Source organism: Chlorocebus sabaeus, chromosome 3 (genome assembly GCF_047675955.1).
Source record: "Chlorocebus sabaeus isolate Y175 chromosome 3, mChlSab1.0.hap1, whole genome shotgun sequence".
In the NCBI taxonomy this organism is placed as follows: Eukaryota; Metazoa; Chordata; class Mammalia; order Primates; family Cercopithecidae; genus Chlorocebus; species Chlorocebus sabaeus.
Window position 1 is genome coordinate 27785167 of NC_132906.1, and position 24466 is coordinate 27809632.

General features: G+C 42.4%; 1 protein-coding gene across 5 annotated transcripts in view; it reads right to left on the reverse strand.

Moving 5' to 3' along the window:
• Positions 1-24466, reverse strand: part of RCBTB1 (RCC1 and BTB domain containing protein 1) — a 54292-nt gene that overhangs the window by 20489 nt on the left and 9337 nt on the right. For 2 of the 5 annotated variants that reach the window (XM_007960410.3, XM_007960409.3), the window contains 6 exons: positions 14352-14518; positions 13821-13971; positions 8738-8904; positions 4719-4877; positions 1336-1443; positions 798-940 (listed from right to left, as the gene is read on the reverse strand). In XM_007960410.3, the coding sequence (XP_007958601.1) occupies positions 798-940; positions 1336-1443; positions 4719-4877; positions 8738-8904; positions 13821-13971; positions 14352-14477 (854 nt within the window). In that variant the 5' untranslated portion in view covers positions 14478-14518. Of the gene's footprint in view, positions 1-797; positions 941-1335; positions 1444-4718; positions 4878-8737; positions 8905-13820; positions 13972-14351; positions 14522-24466 lie in introns of those variants that run through there. The other 3 variants (XM_007960411.3, XM_037986678.2, XM_007960413.3) reach the window with 2 other exon arrangements.

The following is a 24466-nucleotide window of genomic DNA, read 5'->3' on the forward strand; positions in this document are numbered from 1 at the left end:
CATCCAGGACATAGAAGGTAAGACCTTACAATTAGGCTGAACAACATCAAGCATCTATTCCAGTAACACACATTACATCAAAGCAATATTTAAACAGATAATGTCCTTTCAAGAGCAGATTTATTTAAAAGTTGTTTTACTTGGCTCAAAGTAAAAGTTTATATTACACCGTAAACATCAACATGGCCATAGACCCTACTTGTCTTCCATACTAAAAGGGCAACAGCAAGACTGCAGTAATTATACCAAGATGCATTCACACCTATCAATCACAGGTGGTTATTTCGGAGAGCTACATAAGAATCATATCAATCTCATGTTCATTCTGGCTGCCACTCAAAACACTTTTGCATAGACCAGGCGCAGTGGGGCTCATGCCTATAATCCCAGCACTTTGGGAGGCCGAGGTGGGTAGATCACTTGAGGCCAGGAATTCAAGACCAGCCTGGCCAACATGGCGAAACCCTGTCTTTACTAAAAAATACAAAAATTAGCTGGGCATGGTGGTACACACCTGTAATCCCAGCTACTCAGGAGGCTGAGGCAAGAGAATCACTTGAACCCAGGAGGTGGAGGTTGCAGTGAGCCGAGATCATGCCACTGCACTCAGCCTGGGTGACAGAGACCCAAAAAGGGAAGGGAAGGGGGAAGGGGGAAAGGGGAAGTTTACCTCTTTTGTCCAAAATAAGAATGTTAATAAACAGAAGAATCACAAAGCCAAACACCACAGCTCTGCCACACACAGCCCCAAGGCCACATCGCACACACAGTCCCAAGACATGGCACAGCCAAGTTACCTTTCTTTCTCCACCATGATGTGTGCCGGGCTTAGCAGGTTATTTTTATTGCCAGTTCCCAGCTGCCCATATGTGTTAGCTCCCCAGGCATAGAGCAAGCCCTCATCTGTTAGTGCTAGAGTATGTGCGTAGCCGCAGACAATCTGCAAGTAAATTGAAATGGTTACCATTAGCAGGAAAACAGGAAGGGCAGGGGGAACATCTACTTAAAGGCTACAGCCAGCTTCTGCAGAATGCCCATTCATCATCAGGGATGGACTGACATTTGCTGGAACATTAAAAAAGCATTAGAAAAGCCTAAACCTTAGGCTACTGAATTTTTCCATTGTTTCTTTTAACTTGTTGAGGCTGTTTTGCCAACACCATAGTCTTGCTTCTCCTCGTGGGAAGTTAGGGAAGATAAAATATTAAAGGTGGAAGATGAAGGCACAGAGTATTGCCAGAAAAGACTGACTAAAGAGTCAACCTCCAATATTTCTCTAAGTTAGAGCAGGGAAGGTGGCCAGGAAGCCACTAACTGAGAGAGCACCGCACGTACCTGGTTCACACACACGCTGTGCAAAGCTGCCACCCTCACAGGGGTCAGCTGGTTCCCATTGTTTCCCAAGCCCAGCTGACCGTTGCCATTGTAACCCCAGCCATATACCTTAGAGAGGACAGAAGGGAGAGAATGAGTTTTTTAAACTGCTGGTAAGAAGGAAGAGACAAAAAACCAGTGCATCTAAACAAATCAGATACTTCCAACACCTATATTCTACTCTGTGCTCCTGCAACTGATCTCCAAACAGAAGCTGTTTTGGAGAAGGGGATGACAGAATTGGGCTCAGTTTCTACTCCATGACTTACTAGTTACATAGTCTGGGGCAAGTCACTCTTTCCTGTTTAATACATGAGGAAGTTGAGCCTCACTAACAATTATTAAACACCTACTGTATGTCAGAACACTCTGAAAGGTACCAGTTTTTGGTTGCAGTTTAACAGGCGAAATAGATACATGCAAATTTTTTGCTGATGAGTAGCAATAGATATAATCTATTTGCTACAATAGATATAATCAAGGCACTTCAGAACAGCAAGGAAGAAGGCTTTAGCTCCAGGAAGAAAGATTAAGGAAGACTTTTCAAAAAGTGGAGATTGGAGCAGAGCTGAAGGATGAAGGGGAGCAGAGCTGAAGGATGGGGAGAGCAAAAACACTCCAGGCAGAAGGCACTGACTGTGTTAGAAGCTAGTTTAGAAGATAAGTAGGTGGGCCTGGCTGGACACATCTGTGGTAGTAGTAGTAGAAAGACTAGAAGAAGGCTGGGTGCAGTGGCTCACGCCTGTAATCTCAGCACTTTGGGAGGTCAAGGTGGGCAGATCACAAGGTCAGGAGATCGAGACCATCCTGGCCAACATGGTGAAACCCCGTCTCTACTAAAAATACAAAAATTAGCTGGGCGTGGTGGCACATGCCTATAAACCCAGCTACTCGGGAGGCTGAGACAGGAGAATCGCTTAAACTTGGGAGGCAGAGGTTACAGTGAGCCAAGATCATGCCACTGTACTCCAGCCTTCCATCCTGGCAACAACAACAACAAAAAAAGACAGGAAGGAAAAGCAAAAGCTTAGAGGGAAAGTGACAAAAAACATACCAGGAAAACTACATCTATAAATTTCTCATTGAAATATTAATTTAATTTGCATTTTTGAAAGATAATGCTGGCCACAGTACGAAAGATGATAGAGCATATAAGGCTAGAGGCAGGAAGAACCTTTAGGAGGTCATTTCTTCTCTCGTTAGCAAATAGGCTGATAAGGCTCTAAACTAAGGAATGACAGCGGGATCAAGAGAGGGAAAGAAGAGGAAAGAGGATTAAAAACAGAGGACTTCCCAGAACGCAACGGTCCCTTGGATACAGAGAGTGAGAGGAGGCCCATCTGCTGAAAGTAACAGAGCTAGGCATAGGTTTGACAGGAGTGTTAAAGGTTTCAAACAGCCATAGGAAAAAGTACTGACCAGGAACAAACAAAGGCCTTGCTCAAATTACAAGCCCAAGATTTGTGGTGGTATCGAGACCCACAGCAATGCAGGGTGGCAGACACAGACTGGGGCTTTTCAGGGCAACACGATGGAGGGGAAAGGGGGAGTGGACTTTAGGGGCCTGGGGGGAGATGGTTAAAGGCACTTTCACCCAGTGCCAGAAGTGTAACAGACATGAACTTTCTGGAGAGAAATTTGGCAATGGCTATCAATAGTTTAAATAGCATACTTCTTGACCCAGAAATTCTTTGGGAATTTATTCTATAGAAATACTTGTATAAGTGTACAAAGATACACACACAGAGAGTAACACAGAAAAATCACCACAACTCTGTCTATAACAGTAAAAAAATTAGAAAACTGACAAGTTCATCAGTAGAGCTCTGGATGTGGGTCATTCATGGAAGCCAAACTCAGCAGCCATAATGATGGAAAGCCGCATAAATGGTCTGACCATAGACACAGTTAAGCAAAGGATGCTACACAGGGGAGCAGGAAGCAGGCTGAAGAATAGCAGAGAAAAGCTGTGGTAGGTATAATCATCCCATTTTTTTAAAACAAGATAATTGTACTCACCCACATATAACTGTTTAAGGGAAAAATCCAAAAAGATAAGTATGAAACTATTGACAAGATTAGGAAAAGGTATTCACCTTTTATTTTATCTCTTTCACTTCTCTTCCTTTACTTTGTTAAAATAGCCATATAACAATAACCTAAAAATTAAACTTATTTTTAAAAATAAGAGAATACTGGAATGGAGGATATTCAATGGCCATACCAAGGAATTCTGAAGTCATCTTCATGATACTTCATTAAGTATCATGAGATTGAGTTTTAAAAAAATAAGTTAACATAAGTTAAGGTCTATGCATAAACTGTAAAGCATCCTAGCACAGGGGTCCCTAATCCCCAGGCCATGAGCCGCAGACCAGTACCAGTCTGTGCCCTGTTAGGAACTGGGCCACACAGCAGGTGGTGAGTGGTGGGCAAGAGAGTATTACTGCCTGAGCTCCACCTCCTGTCAGATCAACGGCAGCATTAGATTCTCACAGCAGCATGAACCCCACTGTGAACTGCACAAGGCATCTAGGCTGCGCGCTCCATATGAGAATCTAACTAATGCTTGATGATCTGAGGTGGAACGGTTTCATCCCAAAACCATGCCCCCAACACCACCATCCGTGGAAAAATTGTCTTCCATGAAACCAGTCCCTGGTGCCAAAAAGGTTGGGGACTACTGCCATAGCACACCAATGCATGATGCCAAAACATGTGTGGCCAGGGTCATATCTTTGTATAATTTTCATACAGTAAAATATGCATAGGGTAGTAAATGGTCTATTTAAGTGGAAGTTGCAACCAGAGATCAACTTCATAGAAATAGCCATCAGCTCAAAAGTGACCACAGTTGGGGTAATTAAAGGGAGAGTTGTTAATAGTAGTAACAAATTAATCCCACAAAAAATCTGCTTTTGCAAGTTGCTTCCTCCTGTGAACATTCAAGATATAGGTAGGTACTTCCACAAGGACTTCATCAGCTAATTTTAAAATGTACAGTTGACTTTTTTTCATTGGAAGAGAAAGGTAGGATTAAATTCTTTAATCTATTATTACATTAAAAATCACGAACAAATACCTATAGGCATTAGGCTCTTTGGGTCTTGCAAAAAATACAATTTAGACAGATAGAATCTTTACTTTCAGGTAAATCTTGGAATTTAGAAAAGTCATACTGAGCAGCAACCTCCAGCTCCTCAGTCAGTAATCAGTTAACTTTCAATGGAGCTACCAAAACAAAGCACTCTTCCTTCTTCCATCTGATACAGTCACCTTGTGAAGAAACTGACATGTAATTGAAAAACAAGGTAGAAAGGGAAACGGGAGTGGAGACACCTCACCTCACCATTGTCCAGAACAGCCATGGATGAAGTCTGACCACAGGCAATGCCAACTACCCTCTTAATATGTAAACAGTTTGTAACTTTTCGAGGAGTTGGTTGATTTGCCGTAGAACCTGATCCCACTTGGCCACAGTTGTTATAACCCCAAGCAAATACCTACAAGAGAAAGGAAAAGGAAAGAACAGTCAGGGTGAAAATTCCACCCCAACACAAATAATCATAAAAATTAAAATCAACCTACTTAATGAGTACTTAAGATGTGCTAAATGGTTCTATATGCTTTACACACATTAACCTATTTAACCTGCCTAGTAATCCTGCAAAGTGACCCTAGAGTAGGTAGTACCCACTTTATACATCTCCATTTTATACATGGAAACTGAAACACACGAGAGGTAAAGTGACTTGCTTGCGGTACCAAAGCTGGTAAGCAGCGCTAAGTGAATTTAACCCCAAGCAGTCTAGCTATGCTCTTAACTACCATGCTACATTCCCTCTATAATTTGTGTGTGTGTGTATACACACACACACACATACACACATACTAATGTGGCATCAATAGGAAAAGTGGTATATGCCACATAAGTATCAGTAATGTAAAAATTTTGCTCAACTCTTTGGGCACAAATATTCATTGTTTTCCATGGAAATCATTTTTTTTGTTTTGTTTTGTTTTGTTTGAGAGGGAATCTTGCTCCGTTGCCCAGACTGGAGTGAAGTGGCGCGATCTCCGCTCACTGCAAGCTCCGCCTCCCGGGTTCACACCATTCTCCTGCCTCAGCCTCCCGAGTAGCTGGGACCACAGGCACCCACCACCACGCCCAGCTAATTTTTTGTATTTTCAGTAGAGACGGGTTTCGCCATGTTAACCAGGATGGTCTCGATCTTCTGACCTTGTGATCTGCCCACCTAGGCCTCCCAAAGTGCTGGGATTACGGGTGTGAGCCACCGCGCCCGGTCCCATGGAAACCATTCTAAACAAGACTATAAACAGAGAGATGAATTAGGGAGGGAGGTGTTGGCAGTAGAGAAAATAATTTCCTCCAACATTAGGAAAATGTCTAAGACCCCACTCCCCACCCTGCTTCACATGGCCGCAGGAGGTGGTCCACATATATACTGAGTGTGGCTTCCACGATTCTTTCTTGTCTGATGCTGGCCAAGGCAACATCAGTAGATCCCTCTGGTGAATATGTGTTACAGGTTCATCTCACAGGTACCAAACAAATAACCTGCAACACCTCCTCAAAGCATATTCACATAAATATCTAGTTTAATTATGCAAATACTAATATTCAGTATAATTATTCAAAGTACCATATGCTTAAGATTAAAATAAAGCAGGAATCCAGCCTGCACAAATTAACAAGTTTGAGCTAATTTCAGCAATCATTCTTCTGGCACTTCTCAAATAAAGCACGTTCCCTTGCAGTGCTGCTGTCTCTTGTTTAAACACTGGGGCTGTAGTTCTACTAACCAAGAAATGGACTAGGAAACAGTGGCTCTAGGGCATGAGGTCTGTGTGCTATGCCTGGCTCCAGTACATCCCAGTCATGAAATCTTGGTCTCCCTGAGCTTTTGGGTTTGTTCACCTATAACTTGTACTACTTAATAAAATCTCTGTAAATATCACTGAGGAACTTCAAAGAGAGGAACAGTATGATCTAACTTGTATTTTAGAAACCAAAGGGGACAGCAAAGCAAGACTGGACAAGTGGATCAACTTAAAAGTTACAGAATAGAAGGGACTATGGCAGTAGTCTAGGCAGGAAATGACAAGACTTGACGAAAAGCAATGGAAATGGAGAGGAACAAAATGGTATAAAAGATTAGGAGACAGAATCAATAGGATGAATGACCTTTAAGATAAGCACAAACTTGGGAGCTAAACAAGTGTTACAGTACCTACTACAAGGATGGTAAAGTTATTTTTTCCAAACTCATTACATACACTGAAAAATAAAATAGACCTTAAGGATGGGGTCACTAAAAAAAAAAAGTACAGAACACTGTCACACATCTGAGCTATAGTCTCAGCAAAGAGCATGGGACTCAGCTGCCTTAAGAATGAACTCTAGGTTGGGTGCAGTCGCTCACACCTATAATCCCAGCATTTTGGGAGGCCAAGACAGGAGGATCACTTGAGCCCAAGAGTTCAAGACCAGCCTGGGCAACATGGCCAGATTTTTGTCTCTACAAAAAAAAAAAAAAAAAAAATTTAAAGAATGAATTCTACTGCCATCAAAAGTGTAATCTTGATCACACAATACACGTTATGCTAGAGAGAGAGTGCATTCCCACAAGGTTTTTAGCTATATGTGCAGGGCTACAATATTCACACCACATCAAGTACAAACATGGTCATAAAAATCAGAGGACTTTCACAATAGCCAAAAGTGGAAACAACCCAAACATCCATGAACAATTGAATAGAAAAACAAAATGTGGTTTACAGCAGGTCCTTGAAAAACGTCATTTTATTCAACATCATTTTGCTATAACACTAATGAGAAAAAATGTCAATTCCCGGCCAGGGCCACTGTCTGTGGAGTCTGCATGTCCCATGTCCGTGTGGGTTTTCTCTGGGTACTCTGATTTCCTCCCAAACCCCAAAGCTGTGCAGACTAGGTTGTGTCTAAGCTGGGTACACATCTCAGTGGTTCCAGTGAGAGTGAGTGTGGAGGTATACATGAGTGCACCCTGTGTCCTGTCCAGGGCTACTTCCCACCTGGTGTCCTGCGCTGCCAGAAGAGGCTGTGGCCACACGCAACCCTGAACTGGAACAAATGGGTTGGAAAATGAATGAATGAATACAAATTATTAGAAAATAAAAAATCACAAAGTAGGCTGGTCATGGTGGCTCATGCCTGTACTCCCAGCACTTTGGGAGGCCAAGGCAGGAGGATCACCTGAGGTCAGGAGTGAACCTCACCAACATGTTCGACAACATGGTGAAACCCCGTTTCTACTAAAAATACAAAAAAATTAGCCAGGTGTCTATAATCCCAGCACTCGGGAGGCTGAGGCAGGAGAATCACTTGTACCCAGGAGGCGGAGGTTGCAGTGAGCCGAGATTGTACCACTGCACTCCAGCCTGGGCAAGAAGGGCAAAACTCTGAGTCAAAAAAAAAAAAAAAAATTCACAAAGTAGACAATAACCATACAAATGCATTGAAATAAACAACGCAGTCAAAAACTCTCAGTGAGCTGCCACATTTGTGATTGTTTGCTTTTGAACTCTGTGGTGGTAGGAGGTGTTCCTTGTAATTTCTGCTTTGCAAACATTTATTCCTTGACTTAACCCACCACCACTATGATCGCCCCCACTCAGTGATTCACCAGAAATTGGGTAAATCTCTTACTCGCTTTTATTAATCTTTGTTAAATATATGTATAGTTTGCATTTATTTCAATGTTTAATGTAAGAGGTGGTTTGGGTCTTCAGAAGTTTGGTGATGTCTTTGTGACCAGAAACATACCATAGAAACTTAACTCTTGTTTTTATCAATTAGTCAATGGTAAAACTGGTTTCATTACATGTCTTTTTGCTTAAAGTTGTAGTTTCCAAGAATCTATCAATACATTATGTGGGCACTTACTATATGTATCCAATGGAATATTATTCAGCCCTGAAAAGGAATGAAGAGAATCCTATCATATGGTACAAAGTGGATGAACCTTGAGGATATTATGCTAAGTGAGATAAACCAGTCACAAAAGGACAAACATTGTATAATTCCACTTACATGAGGTACCTAGGGTAATCAAACTCAAAGAGATAGAGTAGAAAGTTGTTGCCAGGGGCTAGGGGAGGACATAATGGGAGTGAATGTTTACCAGGTATGGCGTTGCAGTTTTGCAGGATGAAACAGTTCTGTGGACGGTTGTACGACAAGGTGAACCGTATTTAACACCACTGAACTATACACTAAAACTGGTGAAGCTGGTAAATTTTGTTATGTGTATTTTACTACCATTAAAATAAAAAGAATAAAGAATAAAAGCAGCATACTTACCTCTCCATCAGCTGCCAGAGCCATTGAATGATGTGAGCCACAAGCCACTTCCACCACTTGCTTGATCAAGAGATTGGTACAGACCTGGATGGGAGCAATGCCTTGGTTGGTCGTCCCGTTCCCAAGCTGGCTATATCCATTGTGGCCCCATGCATAAACCACTCCATCTGTACACACAAAGCACACAAAGAATCACCTCCAAAAAGAAATAGTAACCTTGTACTTTCTTCCCCAGAACTTCATACAGCTCATTCTCCAGCCTTCATTTCTCTTCCATTGCCCCCTCCTCTCTATTAAGCAACCACGGACGGAGTAAGGGAGAGAGAGAGAGGTGACAGAACGGGATAGACAGATGCAAAATCTTTAAAGAAAAAAACTTGGTAATAACATAGAAAGAAGATCAGCTTTGTGGCCAAAAGTCAAAGTTTACATATACAAAAATTAGGCTTTCTAAAAACTTTGATTCATCTCAATAGCTTTTGTGACAGATACCAAGCAAAAGGCAGATGATAAGAAATGTTTACCATAATGATAATGTTTACCATTGCTTAACCAAATACCACGTCACGGGGAACCCACAGAGGGTGTGTGGCTACTCGCTCACCAAGTACAGGGGAAAGAGTCAGACTGTTTACAAGGGAAACAAAAGTCTCAGAGCTTCTTTCAAGCAGACTATTTTATTTTAGTGGCAAGAAATCTGGCTGATTTTTTTTTTTTTTTAACATAAAGCAATCTTTTTTTATGCTCATTTATTCTGTGTCAGGAATTTGGACAGGGGACAAAGAAGATGGCTTGTCTTTGCCTCACAGTGTGTGTGATCTCAGGAAGATTCAAAGGCTGGGGATGCCTTGAGGGCTGGGGACTAGCAACACCTGGAGGCATCGTCACTCACACTGCTGTGACTATCTCTGGAAAGCATAATCAGCTTATTCTAAAGGATTCCACTCAGGAGCAGCCAAATGGAGGAGACACACAGGGCAAGGTATGTGGGGCTGAGGTGTGCATGGAGCGCTCATGCCCTCCCTGGCATGCCACCTCCTCCCGGCACCTTGATGTGGTCACCAACCCGGAAGCTCCTCTGTCTAAATTGTTTTTAAAATGACTTTATCTTTTCTGAGAGTCTGACGAAGACAACTTTTCTTGTGTTATCTCTTGAAGCATCATCGTTTCAGGCATTTCTTTGCACAGCACCCCTGAGGGCCAAGGGCAGGTCTCCTAGAGTTTGCATTCTCCTCTCATCCTTCCCATGGTAATAAAACATCCTGACCTATAAAGGACAATCTGCCCGACAACACCACTCAAAGGCGACAGCAGAAATCCAAGTATTACAGTTAGTCACTGCTGGTCACTCACAGCAGTCCCCAGGCAATCAGGCGAGACTTCTACTTATCTACTCTAGAACGAAGACAGTCCACCCAAACTCAGAGTCCTCTTTCAGGTGACATGTGGCTCACAAGAGGCATTCCCTCCTACAGAAATTATGACAGAAACCATAAATGGGAAATTTCATCCTGAGAAAGATGAGGCTTAAGACTGAAAGAAAGAGTACAAAACACAAAAACTATGATCAATTATATTGTGTTAAAGTTACAGCAGGTGAAAGGAATGTCCAAACTAATGAGTGTTTTAATTCCTGAAAACAGAAAAATAGAGAAAAATAGACTTAAATAGAGAAATACATACCTTGTTCTTGGATGGAAAAATTCAATATCATAAAGATTCTAGTTTTTCCTACATAAACTTATAAAGTTTAAATAGCAATAAAAGCTTAAAATTACTTTCTGGAGATAGACAAATTGATTAGAAAGTTTAATGGGAAGAATAAACAAACAAGAATAAATAGGAAAACCCTACAAAAAAAGCAAGAAGGTAGCTAAGTCTACCAGTTATTAAAACCTATAACAAGTTTCTATGAGCCTGGGCGAGCCTGTAATCCCAGCACTTTGGGAGGCTGAGGCAGGTGTACTGCTTGAGGTCAGGAGTTCAAGACCAGACTGGCCAACATAGAGAAACCCCATCTCTACTAAAAAAAAATACAAAAATCAGCCAGGCATGGTGGCGTGCACTTGTAATCCCAGCTACTCAGGAGGCTGAGGCACAAGAATTGTTTGAAACCAGGAGGTGGAGGCTGCAGTGAGCTGAGATTGCACCTCGCACTCCAGCCTGGGCAAAAAGAGCAAGACTCTATCTCAAAAAACAAAACAAACAAAAAAAGGTTAATTTAAAAATAACCTGTAATTCTAAATAATCTCAAAGAGAAGATGCTGAATCCATGAAACAATAGCAACAAGTTCGAGATCAAGAAAGAACACTTGGAAATAAAACAATGTTAAAAATTTGACATAAGGGTTTTAAGATAAAGTTGAAGAAATTTCCCAGAACACAGAAGGGAGAGAACATTTTTTAAAAATGAGGAAGATCAGGCCAGGCAGGGTGGTTCACACCTGTAATCCCAGCTCTTTTGGAAGCTGAGGTGGAAGGACTGCTTGAGCCCAGGAGGTTACAGGTATGAACCACCTGCTCACGCAGTGAGGCTACAGTAAGCCAAGATTGCACCACTGCACTCTAGCCTGGACAGACAGACCCTGCCTCAAAAACAAAAAAAAGTAGGAAGATCACTCCAGTATCTGTAACTTCTTTCTAAGAAAAATTCCATAAAGGAGAAAACAAAGAAGAAAATTTTTCTTTTTTTGAGATGGGGGTCTCACTCTGTCCCTCACTCTGTCACAAAGGCTGGAGTGCAGTGGCGCAATCACAGCTCACTGCAACCTCAAACTCCTGGGCTCAGCCTCCTGAGTAGCTGAGACTACAGGTGTGTGCCACCATCCCCAGCTTTTTTTTTTTTTTTTTTTTTTTTTTTTTTAAGAAACAGCCTCGCTATGTTGACCAGGCTGGTCTTCAACTCCCGGCCTGGAGCAAACATCCTGCCTCGGCTTCCCAAAGGGCTGGGATTATAGGCACGAGCCACTACACACAGCCAAGAAGGGAAATTATTCACGAAATATTACAAGAAAAATTTCTAGAAATAAAGAAATTCCCAGAAATGACCAGAGTACAGAATCATGATTATGTCATAATACTTAAAAAAAAAAAAAAAACAAACAAACAAACAAAAAAAACAAAACCTTAAAGCTTCCAAAGAGGAAAAAACAGTCACATACAAAATAGCAAAAGTTGCCGAGTGTAGTGGCTCACACCTGTAATCCCAACACTTTGGGAGGCCGAGCCACAAGGATCACTTGAGCCCAGGAGTTTAAGACCAGCCTAGGCAACACAGTGAGACCTCGTCTCTACAAAAAAATTACAAAATGAGGTGGGAGGATTGCTTGAGCCCAGGAGGTCGAGGTTGCAACGAGTCATAATCACTCCACTGCACTCCTGCCTGGACAGAGAGAGACCCTGCCTCAAAAAAAAAAAAAAAAAAAAAAAAAAAATGCCGACTTGGTGACTCATGCCTGTAACCCCAGCACTTTGGGAGGCCGAGGTGGGTGGATCACCTGAGGCCGGGAGTTCGAGACCAGCCTGGTCAAATGGAGAAACCTCGTGTCTACTAAAAACACAAAAAACAGCCAGGCGTGGTGGCACATGCCTCTAATTGTACTCGGGAGGCTGAGGCATAAGAATTGCTTGAACCCAGGAGGCTGATATTGCAGTGAGCCGAGATCGTGCCACTGTACTCCAGCCTGGGTGATAGAGCAAGACTCTGTCTCAAAAGAAAAAAAAGGAAAGAAAGAACCAATGTGATGCCAGAAGGCATGATTACGCAAGGCAAAAGTGAGATAATCACCTCATTATGCTCAACTCCAGTTATACTCATATCACATGATGATGCTCAGATTTGGACTGCACAGCTCTCTTGAGAAAGACACAGAGAACTTGAAGTGGATTCAGTTAGGAGTTACAGGCACTCAGAAGGCTAGATACTAAAACCTGTGACAGCATCCTAGGGAGCTGGGATTGATTCCTCAGTCTAGACAAAGAAAGGTAGAGACGCAAACTGTCTCCCAAATGCCACCCTAGACAATTATCCAACAAAAAGCTGAGGACCTCAAAGAAAGAGAGCAAGAGTTAACGTGTCTGAAGTATAAAAGGAAGCATTTAGGTTATAGATAATGAACTTTCAGAGTGCGCTGGGTGCCCACAATACAGATCAATCACACACACATCCAAATGTCTGCTCTCCCTTAGCGATCTTGAAGAGGCAGAGAAAAAAGGACAAGAACCTATCAACCCGCATCCCCAGTTCCTTCAATATGGCAACCACATGAACGCCAGAGAACAGATGAAGATTTCCCGATTCAAGATGCAAGAACTACACAAAGAAAGGAAAGCCACGTAGCATCTGTGTTTAGAAAAATGTACCAGCTGGGTGCAGTGGCTCATGCCTGTAATCCCAGCACTTTGGGAAGCCAAGGTGGGCGGATCACGAGGTCACGAGTTCGAGACCAGCCTGGCCAATATGATGAAACCCCGTCTCTACTAAAAGTACAAAAATTAGCTGGGGCATGGTGGCATGCGTCTGTAGTCTCAGCTACTCTGGAGGCTGAGGCAGAAGAATCGCTTGAACCCGGGAGGTGGAGGTTGCAATGGGCCGAGATCATGCCACTGCACTCCAGCCTGGAGACAGAGAGAGACTCCTTCAGAAAAAAAGAAAAAAGAAAAGAAAAGAAAGAGAAGAAAAGAAAGAAGAAGGAAGGAAGGGAGGGAAGGAAGGAGGGAGGGAGGGATGGAAAAGAAAAGAAAAGAGAGAAAGAGAGAGAAAGAAAGAACCAAAGGAACCCTGAAAGTTGCCTTGCAGCCACAAATCCACTCAAAAATTAGGCTGGAAGGACCATTCATTTGCTATATCTAATCTTCCACAGCTTTATGGAAGTAGTCGAAAACCTCAGAAGTTTGCCGAATTTGCAAGACATCCTATAGCTGTTCCAGAGTTAGCCTGAAGTGTTTAACTTTTACCTGCTTTATGTACTTCCCCTCAGAAATTAAGAAGCAAACAATCCAAAATTAGTTATCTGGTATAGTCCTATAGAATTAACCGGTCAATTTCTTACAAACTGAAAAGTTAGATGGGTTCCCTCCTTACCTTCGGTGCTGAGAAGAACATGTGGTCCACTGCCGTAACTGAGGCTTTTAATCTTCTTTCCAGATAAGCCTTCTAGCTTTTTGGGTACAAGTGTACTCTGGTTATCTCCAGTTCCTAGACAGTTACTATAGTTCAGTCCAAATACAAAGACCTAGAAAACAGATAGTTTTTTTCTGAGTCTTTTGGCCGAAAGCTGGGTTAAAAGCTCCCTTCTCTCCTCTGAAAATAAGACATTTCAACTAGAGAGCTCAGGAGGTAAAAAGAGACTGATACGGTTGTTAAGAAAAATTCAACCTCTGCAGACATTGCTTACATTTCAGAATGTTTGTCTATATTATGAAACTCAGAGTGCTGTGGAGTAGAGCGGTACTAAAGAAACTGAGAAAAGAGAAACTATCAAAATCATAGTCTTCCTGAACTTCAGGATCTCTTTATTTATATCCTGACTTTTCTCCATCTTTGAACTGCACACTTTGAAGACCAATCCCCAAATAAGCCCTAAAATGAAAGTAGGTTTTAAGAGACTCTTACCTCATCATCGTCAGTAACGTACAGTGCTTCACTGGCTGAGGTGCCGAAGACACATGCCTTCCGAATAGACGCGATCTCCTGAGGGGACAGCAGAGTGAAGATGGGCCACTTTCCGACATCCACCATGACTCTGGCTTCAAGCAAGTCCTATAAATAAGCCGACATCTCTGCTGGAACAGAAAGGATTCCAGAAAAAAATTAAAGAGCCACTGAGCTAACTTTTTTAAAAAAGACCTGTTAATAAATGCTAACAAAAGCTGATTCTACAATAAATGAACTACCTTTGGTTACATGGATCACTCACTTTCCCCCAGCCACGTGTGCAATCCTTCCTCTACCTTCAAACCTTTCCTACAACAAGAGAATAACACGCGGGCACTAGCTGTTTGTCTTGCCCACTTCCTAGTCAGTGCTTATCTGTTCCACATGTGCTTCCAACTCACCCTCTTCTTAGACCTCTAAAAACAGCCAAAGCGGCAGGTGAAGACCAAGTTCTGGCTCCAGCACCCTCAACAGCACACACAGAGGGTGCCTGCGGCTGGAGCATGCTTAGCCAAAGCCTTGTCCCCATGTGCCAGAGATACTCTTCCCACCAGCACCAACTCGGATGACAAGGATCAGCTTCAGCCCCAGGTATCATACCACAAATTCAATGAGGATTAAACATCGTCAAATCAGGCTATTCACTGTCACTGCACAGCCAGACTATTGGAATAACATTTGAGTGTCTTGACAAATGTGTGTGCAGGCGGAGGGGGAGGTATTGGTGAGGACAAGTAGAAGATTTGAGAGGGGAGTAATACATGAACATGGGGGAAAAAAACCTTTTGTTTCAAATGGACAAAAGGGAATAAGAAAGTAAGTCTCCCTACCATCCTTCCCTGACCCTGTCCTCAAAGGCCACCACTGTTCCTAGTGATCTCTAATTCCTTCTGGAGATAGTGTATACTCATGGAAGCACTACACATATGCATAGTGTATGTGTATCTTTAAAAACAAAAGCATAAATGGAAGTTTTTTTTCCCTATTTAACAGTGCATTGGGGAAATCATTCTATATTAGCACACACAGACCTGCTGCATTTCTTTTCAATGGTACTACAGCATTCCATTACATTGATTTAGCAATTTACCTTGTTTCCTACTGAGAGACATTTAAGTCAATACATCTTTTGCTAGAACAATACTGCCATTGTTGCCTGCATATTATTGTATTGACATGTCTTGTTTTATATAGAAATTTCTAAAATAAATTCCTAAAAATGAAAATTGCTAGGTCAAAGTTTAATAGCTATTTTACTGTTACTAGCTACTAATATTTCAAATAATCTTCTAATGAAGTAGTGGCCATACAAAAAATCACCATGGATGTAGGATGGCGCCTGTTTACACACACCTTTCCCACACAGTATACTCCCATGGTATCTGGTATCTGTTTTGTTTAAACTGACATTTCCCTGCGATGAGTGGAGTTGGATGTCACTTAAAAAAATAATCAGGCTGGGCGGGGTGGCTCACACCCCAGTACTTTGTAATCCCAGCACTTTGGGAGGCCGAGGCAGGCAGATCATGAGGTCAAGAGATTGAGACCAGCCTGGCCAACATGGTGAAACCCCATCTATACTAAATATACAAAAATTAGCTGGGCATGGTGGTGTGCACCTGTAGTCCCAGCTACTCAGGAGGCTGAGGCAGGAGAATCACTTGAACCTGGGAGGCAGAGGTTGCAGTGAGCCAAGATCGCACCACTGAACTCCAGCCTAGTGACAGAGCAAGACTGTCTTGAAAATAAAAAATAATGATCAGAATCATTTCCACAGTAACAACTAACTTACTGGGCACTATGTGCCAAACACTATTTTAAGTAATTTTATATTTATTCATTCATTTAATCCTCACTTTACCCATAAGGAAATGGAGGAAAAAAGAGATTTTAAGAATCCGCTCAAACTTGTAAGCGGCAGAATTGGGATCTGCACCCAGGCAACCTGAAGCCTGAGTCTGCGCTCCTCACCTCTCACTCACATCTTCAGAGCCCATTGTCAGTCTTTTGTGCAAAGTGCCTATTTTTTTCTACTGGATCATTGTTCTTTTTCTTATTCTTGATTTATAACTATTCTTTGCATGGTAAGATGATCTTAAATGCTTTTAAAAGTTTAAAAATAAAGGCTGGGCGCAGTAGCTCGCACCTGCAATCCTAGCACTTTGGGAGCCAAAACCGGAAGGATTGCTTGAGCCCAGGAGTTTGAGACCAGCCTGGGCAACATGGCAAAACCCCATTTCTACAAAAAACACACAAAAAAAGGGCCGGGTGCAGTAGCTCACGCCTGTAATCCCAGCACTTTGGGAGGCCAAGGTGGGTAGATCACTTGAGGTCAAGAGTTCATGACCAGCCTGGCCAACAGAATGAAACCCCATCTTTACTGAAAATACAAACAAAAATTAGCCTGGCAGTAGTGGCGCCTGTGTGTAGTCCCAGCTACTCGGGAGGCTAAGACAGGAGAATCACTTGAGCCCGGAAGGCAGAGGTTGCGGTGAGCCGAGATTACGCCACTGTACTCCAGTCTGGGCAACAGAGTGAGAGAGACCCTGTCTCAAAAAAAGAAAAGAAAGAAAGAAAGAAAAAAGAAAAAGAAAAATTATTAGCTAGGCATGATGGCACATGCCTGCAGTAGCAGTTACTCAGGAGGCTGAGGTGAGAGGATTGCTTGAGCCCAGGAAGTCAAGGCTGCAGTTGAATTGAGATCACAACACTGCACTCTAGCCTGGGTGACAGAGGGAGACCCTATATCAAAAAGATTAATAAAATAAACAAAAAGAAACAAGATGCCCCTCAAACGACCTCTTGTGCCTCTTACAAAACAGATGGAGAAGGAGTCATAAGAAGTCAAGCCATATAAAGCCATACAAGCAGGTAAGTAAATTTCAAGAAAACCCAGAAGCAGATTTTCCTGGAATTATGAACCATATCGAGTTAGTCTTCAAAATGTTTAATTTTACATGATACAGAATTAGCCAAAAATATGACTCACCACCTTTAAAATTACAACATAAAAGGTATGACATTCAAAACCACACAACTTCCTGACAGCAGCACAATTATTCTAAAATCATTAAACAAATGTGGGCAACTCTGCCCTCAGGGTTTGGTAATCTACTGCAAGAGCAGGCTAACCTTCATAATGATGGGGCATTATACGCACTGACTTCATCCATGGCTAAATTATATGAAGCTTTATTTTTACAAGGTATTTTTCCGAAGACTTGTCATTTAAGAGTTAATTTAAAAAACCGGTCATGTATCTTACATGTCCCACACCCATCATAAAAGAAAAAGGCATCCCCAACAGGCTCGGTAGAGTGGAAACAAGAGTGCTGAGGCCTGTGTCTCGGGTTTGCTTTTAAAATCCGTCAGTATGGGGCCGAGCACGGTGGCTCACGCCTGTAATCCCAGCACTTTGGCAGGCTGAGGCAGGTGGATCATGAGGTCAGGAGATCGAGATCATCCTGGCTAACACAGTGAAACCCCATCTCTACTAAAAATACAAAAAATTAGCGGGTGTGGTGGCGGGCGCCTGTAGTCCCAGTTTCTCAGGAGGCTGAGGCAGGAGAATGGCGTGAACCCGGGAGGCGGACCTTGCAGTGAGCCAAGATCACGCCACTGCACTACAGCCTGGACAACACAGTGAGACTCCATCTCAAAAAAAAAAAAAAATCAGTCAGTATGACAGCCATTTGCTGTTTTGAGCCTGGGTTTCCCCTAAACCTAGAAATTTGTGATTTTAGGTTCAAGATATAATGAAGAAGCTGGGGGATTTCTTGAGCAGATAAGAACAACAAGGGCAGTAATGTTGGCGAAGCAAGTAATTATCCCCAGCAAGACAATCAAAGCTAAGGGCAGAAAAGAAGAAACGAACAACTATTCTGAACCTGCCTTGTCATAGACACTGTTAATTAAGTAGTTTCCATACATTATTTCATTTAATATCCATAATAATCTTGTAAGGAGGAGACTGTAAACCATTCCTGACAGATGAGGACTGTGGCTCAAAGGTGAAAGGACTTGCCAAGGTCACACAGCAGACCCCTTTAATTTTTCTTATGGAGTATCAGTCCTGGCCCTTCAATGGCTGAACTTCCTCAGCATCACTTCTTTCTGACTTTATCTTGCCTCGTAAATGTACAGCAGAATCTGTCTTTAAACTGTTTCCAATATAAAAAGTATCCAGGCGGGGCGTGGTAGCTCATGCCTGTAATCCCAGCACTTTGGGAGGCCAAGGCGGGTGGATCACCTGAGGTCGGAAGTACGAGACCAGCCTGACCAACATGGAGAAACCCTGTCTCCACTAAGAATACAAAATTAACCAAGCATGGTGGCAAATGCCTGTAATCCCAGCTACTCAAGAGGCTGAGGCAGGAGAATCACTTGAACCTCGGAGGTGGAGGTTGCAGTGAGCTGAGATTGCGCCATTGCACTCCAGCCTGGGCGACAAGAGCAAAACTCCATCTCAAAAAAAGAGAAGTAACCACTCTCCCAATAAAAAGCATTCCCCAAGATGCTTCTGCCTAGATTTGCCTAGAATGTCATCTATTCCTGCACTTTTGCATCAACCATTGAGAGGCAGGCCTAGAGAACACACGCGACCTCTGTCCTCGGAGCTCACAACATACAAGGTGCATCCTTGGGCTAGAGACTGCTAAGGCACAAAGTGTGTCTTCGTTAGACCATGCTCAACCTGGGCAGCTGAGGACATGAACAGGCATCCTCGGAATTCAGACGAGGTTCCCTGAGAGGTTCTGCGGGGCTATGTGCCATGCAGAACAACAGAACAGGGTCCTTAACTTGGGCGGGTGGCATTTCCCTCCTAAGGCAGCGGAGTATAACTGTAAATACCACCCAAACTTTCTAATTTACTCAAAATTACCACCATCCTCATTATAATTTGACTATTGTGGTGAGGTCTTTAATTATTCCATTTTCCTGGGGGCAGTGGCACCTTTTGCTACTATTAAGAAAACCACATTAAGGATCATAATTATATCAACCTTAAGAAGAATTAATGTGTATACACTATCAATCCAGTAAACTAAAGCTGGTGCAATCATTAAAAATTAACGAGTATTTCATCTGTGATAAAATCTATATCAGACTTAAGAACTGTGCAGTTAATAATGACTCAAAAATACAGGATCTGCCGGGCGCAGTGACTCACACTTGTAATTCCAGCTCTTTGGGAGGCAGAGGCAGGCAGATCACTCGAGTCTAGAAGTTTGAGACCAGCCTAGAGGACATGGTGAAACCCTGCTTCTACAAAAAAATACAGAAATTATCCACGAGTAGTGGCATGCACCTGTTGTCCCAGCTACTTGGGAGGTTGAGGTGGAAGGATCGTTTGAACCTGGGAGGCGGAGGTTGCAGTGAGCCGAGATCATGCCACTGCACTTCAGCCTGGGCGACAGAGCGAGACTCCGTCCCAGAAACAAACAAACAAAAAAAAAATGCAGGATCCATTGCAAGGAACAGCAACATTAGGACAGCTCTGATATCATGACATCTACTAAATTTGCCTAAACATGAAAGAAAAGTATTAACAGTCTTGTTCTAACTATGGAATTTTATTTCAAAGGAATATAAATGTAGATAAATGTAGTTCAACCAAATTTCATTTAAATAATCATTCCAGGCTGGGCATGGTGGCTCACACCTGTAATCCCAGCACTTTTGGGAGGCTGAGGCAGGCAGATCAGTTGAGGTCAGGAGTTTGAGACCAGACTGGCAAACATGGCAAAACCCTCTCTCTACTAAAAATACAAAAATTACCCCGGGTGTGGTGGCGCATACCTGTAATCTCAGCTACTCGGGAGGCTGAGGTGGGAGGATCATCTGAGCCTGGGAGGCAGAGGTTGCAGTGAGCCAAGACTGTGCAACTGTACTCTAGCCCGGGCGACAGAGTGAGACTCTTTTCTCAAAATAATAACAACAACAACAACAATAATCACTCCAGAGGGTTGCACAATAATTTAGATGCTTCAAATAGGAAGATATGAAGTGATTCTGTTTGTGTTCTATTCCTGTATGAAGGAGGTACTGCTAATGGGAAGAACCTTCAACTGGTCTATTCAGCCCAGGCCTTCCCTGACAGTCACGTACCTTGGTAAGTACCCTGAGCAAGGTAGCCCTACTCTCTTCCTTCCCATGGTGCTATGCTTTGTCCAAATCATAAGCACCCCCAAGGAAACATCCCAACAGAAGCTGCCACCCAAACACGTTATACAGCTAAACTATGTGCACATCCCAAATTAAAAGCAAAGCCACAAAAATAAATGTACCCTGGAAGACTTAGTTAGCTTAGCTATGTTAAAAAACAATATGTACTGTATGATTACAATTTTTCTAAAGTATAATATATACAGAAATGTATACACCAAAATACATCTCAATGGAGAGATTACAGGTAGCACCATTTTCTTTCTTTGTATTTGTATTCTATTTTTTGGCCTGCCATCCCCACGTCTTTTTTTTTTTTTTTTTTAATCAGCAGGATTGTCGCCGGGCGCGGTGGCTCAAGCCTGTAATCCCAGCACTTTGGGAGGCGGAGACGGGCGGATCACGAGGTCAGGAGATCGAGACCATCCTGGCTAACACGGTGAAACCCCGTCTCTACTAAAAATTACAAAAAATTAGCCGGGCGAGGTGGCGGGTGCCTGTAGTCCCAGCTACTCGGGAGGCTGAGGCAGGAGAATGGCGTGAACCCGGGAGGCGGAGCTTGCAGTGAGCTGAGATCCGGCCACTGCACTCCAGCCTGGGAGACAGAGTGAGACTCTGTCTCAAAAAAAAAAAAAAAAAAAAAAAGTAATCAGCAGGATTGTGACCAAAAAACAAGTCCTATCAGTCTCCTACCTCACTTCCCCCTTACAAATCAGATACAATACACTTCCTAATCTTTTTTTTTTTTTTTTTTTTTTTTTTTTTGAGATGGAGTTTCACTCTTGTTGCCCAAGCTGCAGTGCAGTGGCGCGATCTCAGCTCACTGCAACCTCCACCTCCTGGGTTCAAGCAATTCTCCTGCCTGCCTCAAGTAGCTGGGATTACAGGTGCCCACCATCACGCCTGGCTAATTTTGTATTTTTTTAGTAGAGACAGGGTTTCACCATGTTAGCCAGGCTGGCCTCAAACTCCTGACCTCAAGTGATCCACCCACCTTGGCCTCCCAAAGTGCTGGGATTACAGGTGTGAGCCACCACACCTGGCCTTCTTTGTATTTTTAAAATGTAGTAGCCAATTTCTTTCTCTTTTTTTTTTTTTTTTTTTTTTTTTTGAGACAGTCTCGCTCTGTTGTCCAGTCTGGAGTACATTGGCACCATCTTGGCTCACTCTAACCTCTGCCTCATCAGTTCAAGCAATTCTTGTGCCTCAGCCTCCCGAGTAGCTAGGATTACAGGTGTACGCCACCATTTCTGGCTAATTTTTGTATTTTTAGTAGAGGGGGGTTTCACCATGTTGGCCAGGCTGGTCTCAAACTCGCGACCTTAAGTGATCCACCCACCTCGACCTCCCAAAGTGCTGGGATTACAGGCGTGAGCCACCGCATCTGGCTTTCTTTGTATTTTTAAATATAGTCTCAAATTTCTTTTTTTTGGGGTGGGGATGGGACAGAGTCTTGCTCTGTTGCCCAGTCTGGAGTACACTGGCGCCATCTTGGCTCACTGCAACCTCCACCTCCCCAGTTCAAGCAATTCTTGTGCCTCAGCTTCCCAAGTAGCTGGGATTACAAGTGTGCACCACAACACCCTGTTAATTTTTGTATTTTTAGTAGAGATGGGGTTTCACCACGTTGGCCAGACTGGTCTCAAACTCCTGACCTCAGGTGATCCACCCACCTCAGCCTCCCAAAATGCTGGGATTAGAGGCATGAGCCACCACGCTCAGCCAGTCCCAAATTTCTATAACAAACACTGTGTGACCAATAAAATGAACAAATATTTCAAATGAAAATAAAAGTTCAATTATTTGAATTATGTTTTACCCCTAGGCTGTTAGAAGTTTTAAGATGTATTCTTGCTTTAGATTCATAACCTAGAGTGGCAGAATGTTTCAGGCAAAATCTGGAAAAATGAATTATTAATATAAAATTAAATGTAGACAGTAGAAATGTAAGATGATACAGTTGCTATAGAAAATCAGATGGTGATTCCTCAAAAAAAAGTAAACATTAGAATTATATTATCTAGAAACTCCATTTCTAGTATATACCCTAAAGAACTGAAAGCAGAGACTTGAACAGATAGTTGTATACCAATGGTCAAAGCAGCATTATTCACAATAGCCAAAATGTGAAAATAATCCAAATATCCATGAACAGATGAATGGATAAACAAAATGTGGTCTACACATATGATGGAATATTATTCACCCTTATGAGGAAATTCTGATACATACAACAACAGGGATGAACCCTGAAGACACTATGCTAATAAGCTAGACAAATATTGTATGATTCCACTTACATGAGGTACCTAGAACAGTCAAATTCAAGGAGACAAAGTAGAATTGTGGGTGCCAGGAGCTGGAGGGAGGTAGGAATGGAGAGTTATTGTTTAATGGGTACAGAGTTTCACTGTGGGATGATGCAAAAGTTCTAGGCAACAAACATACGAAAAAAATATTCAGCATCACTAATCATCAGAGAAATCCAAATCAAAACCACAATGAGATACTATCTTAAACCAGTCAGAATGGCCATTATTAAAAAGTCAAAAACAAAAGACGCTGGCGAGGCTGTACAGCGGGGGGAACACCATACACTGTTGGTGGGAATGTAAATTAGTTCAGCCACTGTGGAAAGCAGTTTGGAGATTTCCCAAAGAACTTAAAACAGAACTACCATTCAACCCAGGAATCCCAAGACTGGGTATGTATCCAAAGGAAAATAAATTGTTCTACCAAAAAAAAAAAAAAAAAAAAAAAAAACACATGCACTTGTATGTTTATCACAGCACTATTCACAATAGCAAAGACATGGAATCAACCTAGGTGCCCATCAACTGTGGATTGGAAAAAGAAAATGTGGTACATACACACCATGGAATACCACACGGCCACAAAAAAGAACAAAATCATGAATGCAGCGAGAGGCCATTATCCTAAGTGAATTAACACAGGAACAGAAAACCAAATACCACATGTCGTCAATTAGAACTGGGAATTAAATATGGGGTATACATGGATATAAAGATGGGAACAATAGACACTGGAGACTACTACAGGGGCAGGGAGGGAGGGGTACACAGGCTAAAAAACTACCTATTGGATACTATGCTCACTACCTGGGTCATGGAATCATTCGTACTCCAAAGCTCAGCATCACACGCTATACCCATGTAACAAAACTGCATATGTGCTCCCTGAATCTAAAATAAAAGTTGAAATTGGGTCAGGCATGGTGGCTCATGCCTGTAATCCCAGCACTTTGGGAGGCCGAGACGGGTGGATCACAAGGTCAGGAGATCAAGACCATCCTGGCAAACACGGTGAAACCCCGTCTCTACTAAAAATACAAAAAAATTAGCCAGGTATGGTGGTGGGTGCCTGTAGTCCCAGCTCCTCAGGAGGCTGAGGCAGAAAAATGGTGTGAACCCGGGAGGCGGAGCTTGCAGTGAGCCGAGATCATGCCGTGACACTCCAGCCTGGGCAACAGAGCAAGACTCCATCTCAAAAAAAAAAAAGTTGAAATTATTTTTTAGGTAGTCTACAGACGGATGGTGGTGATGGCTGTACAACAATGTGAATGTACCTAATGTCACTAAAATGTATACTTAAAAATTCTTAAAATGGTAAATTTTACACTATATATCTTTTACCTCAATTTTTAAAAATCAATCATCCTGTGGGCTTTTATCAAGTCTGCATTAATAAACTCAAAGATACATTTCTAAAACTAAATACAGAAAGGTTTCAGTTCTAAAAAATGCTTTTGGAAAAGTAAAATTATACTGTTTTAATCATGTCTTGAGAATACAAGTTCAGATTAGGGAAATTCTCAACGGAGCATTTATAAAAGACACATAGCCTTCTTAGAACTTTCCAGTGCATAGAGCAATTTAAACCAGACCAAA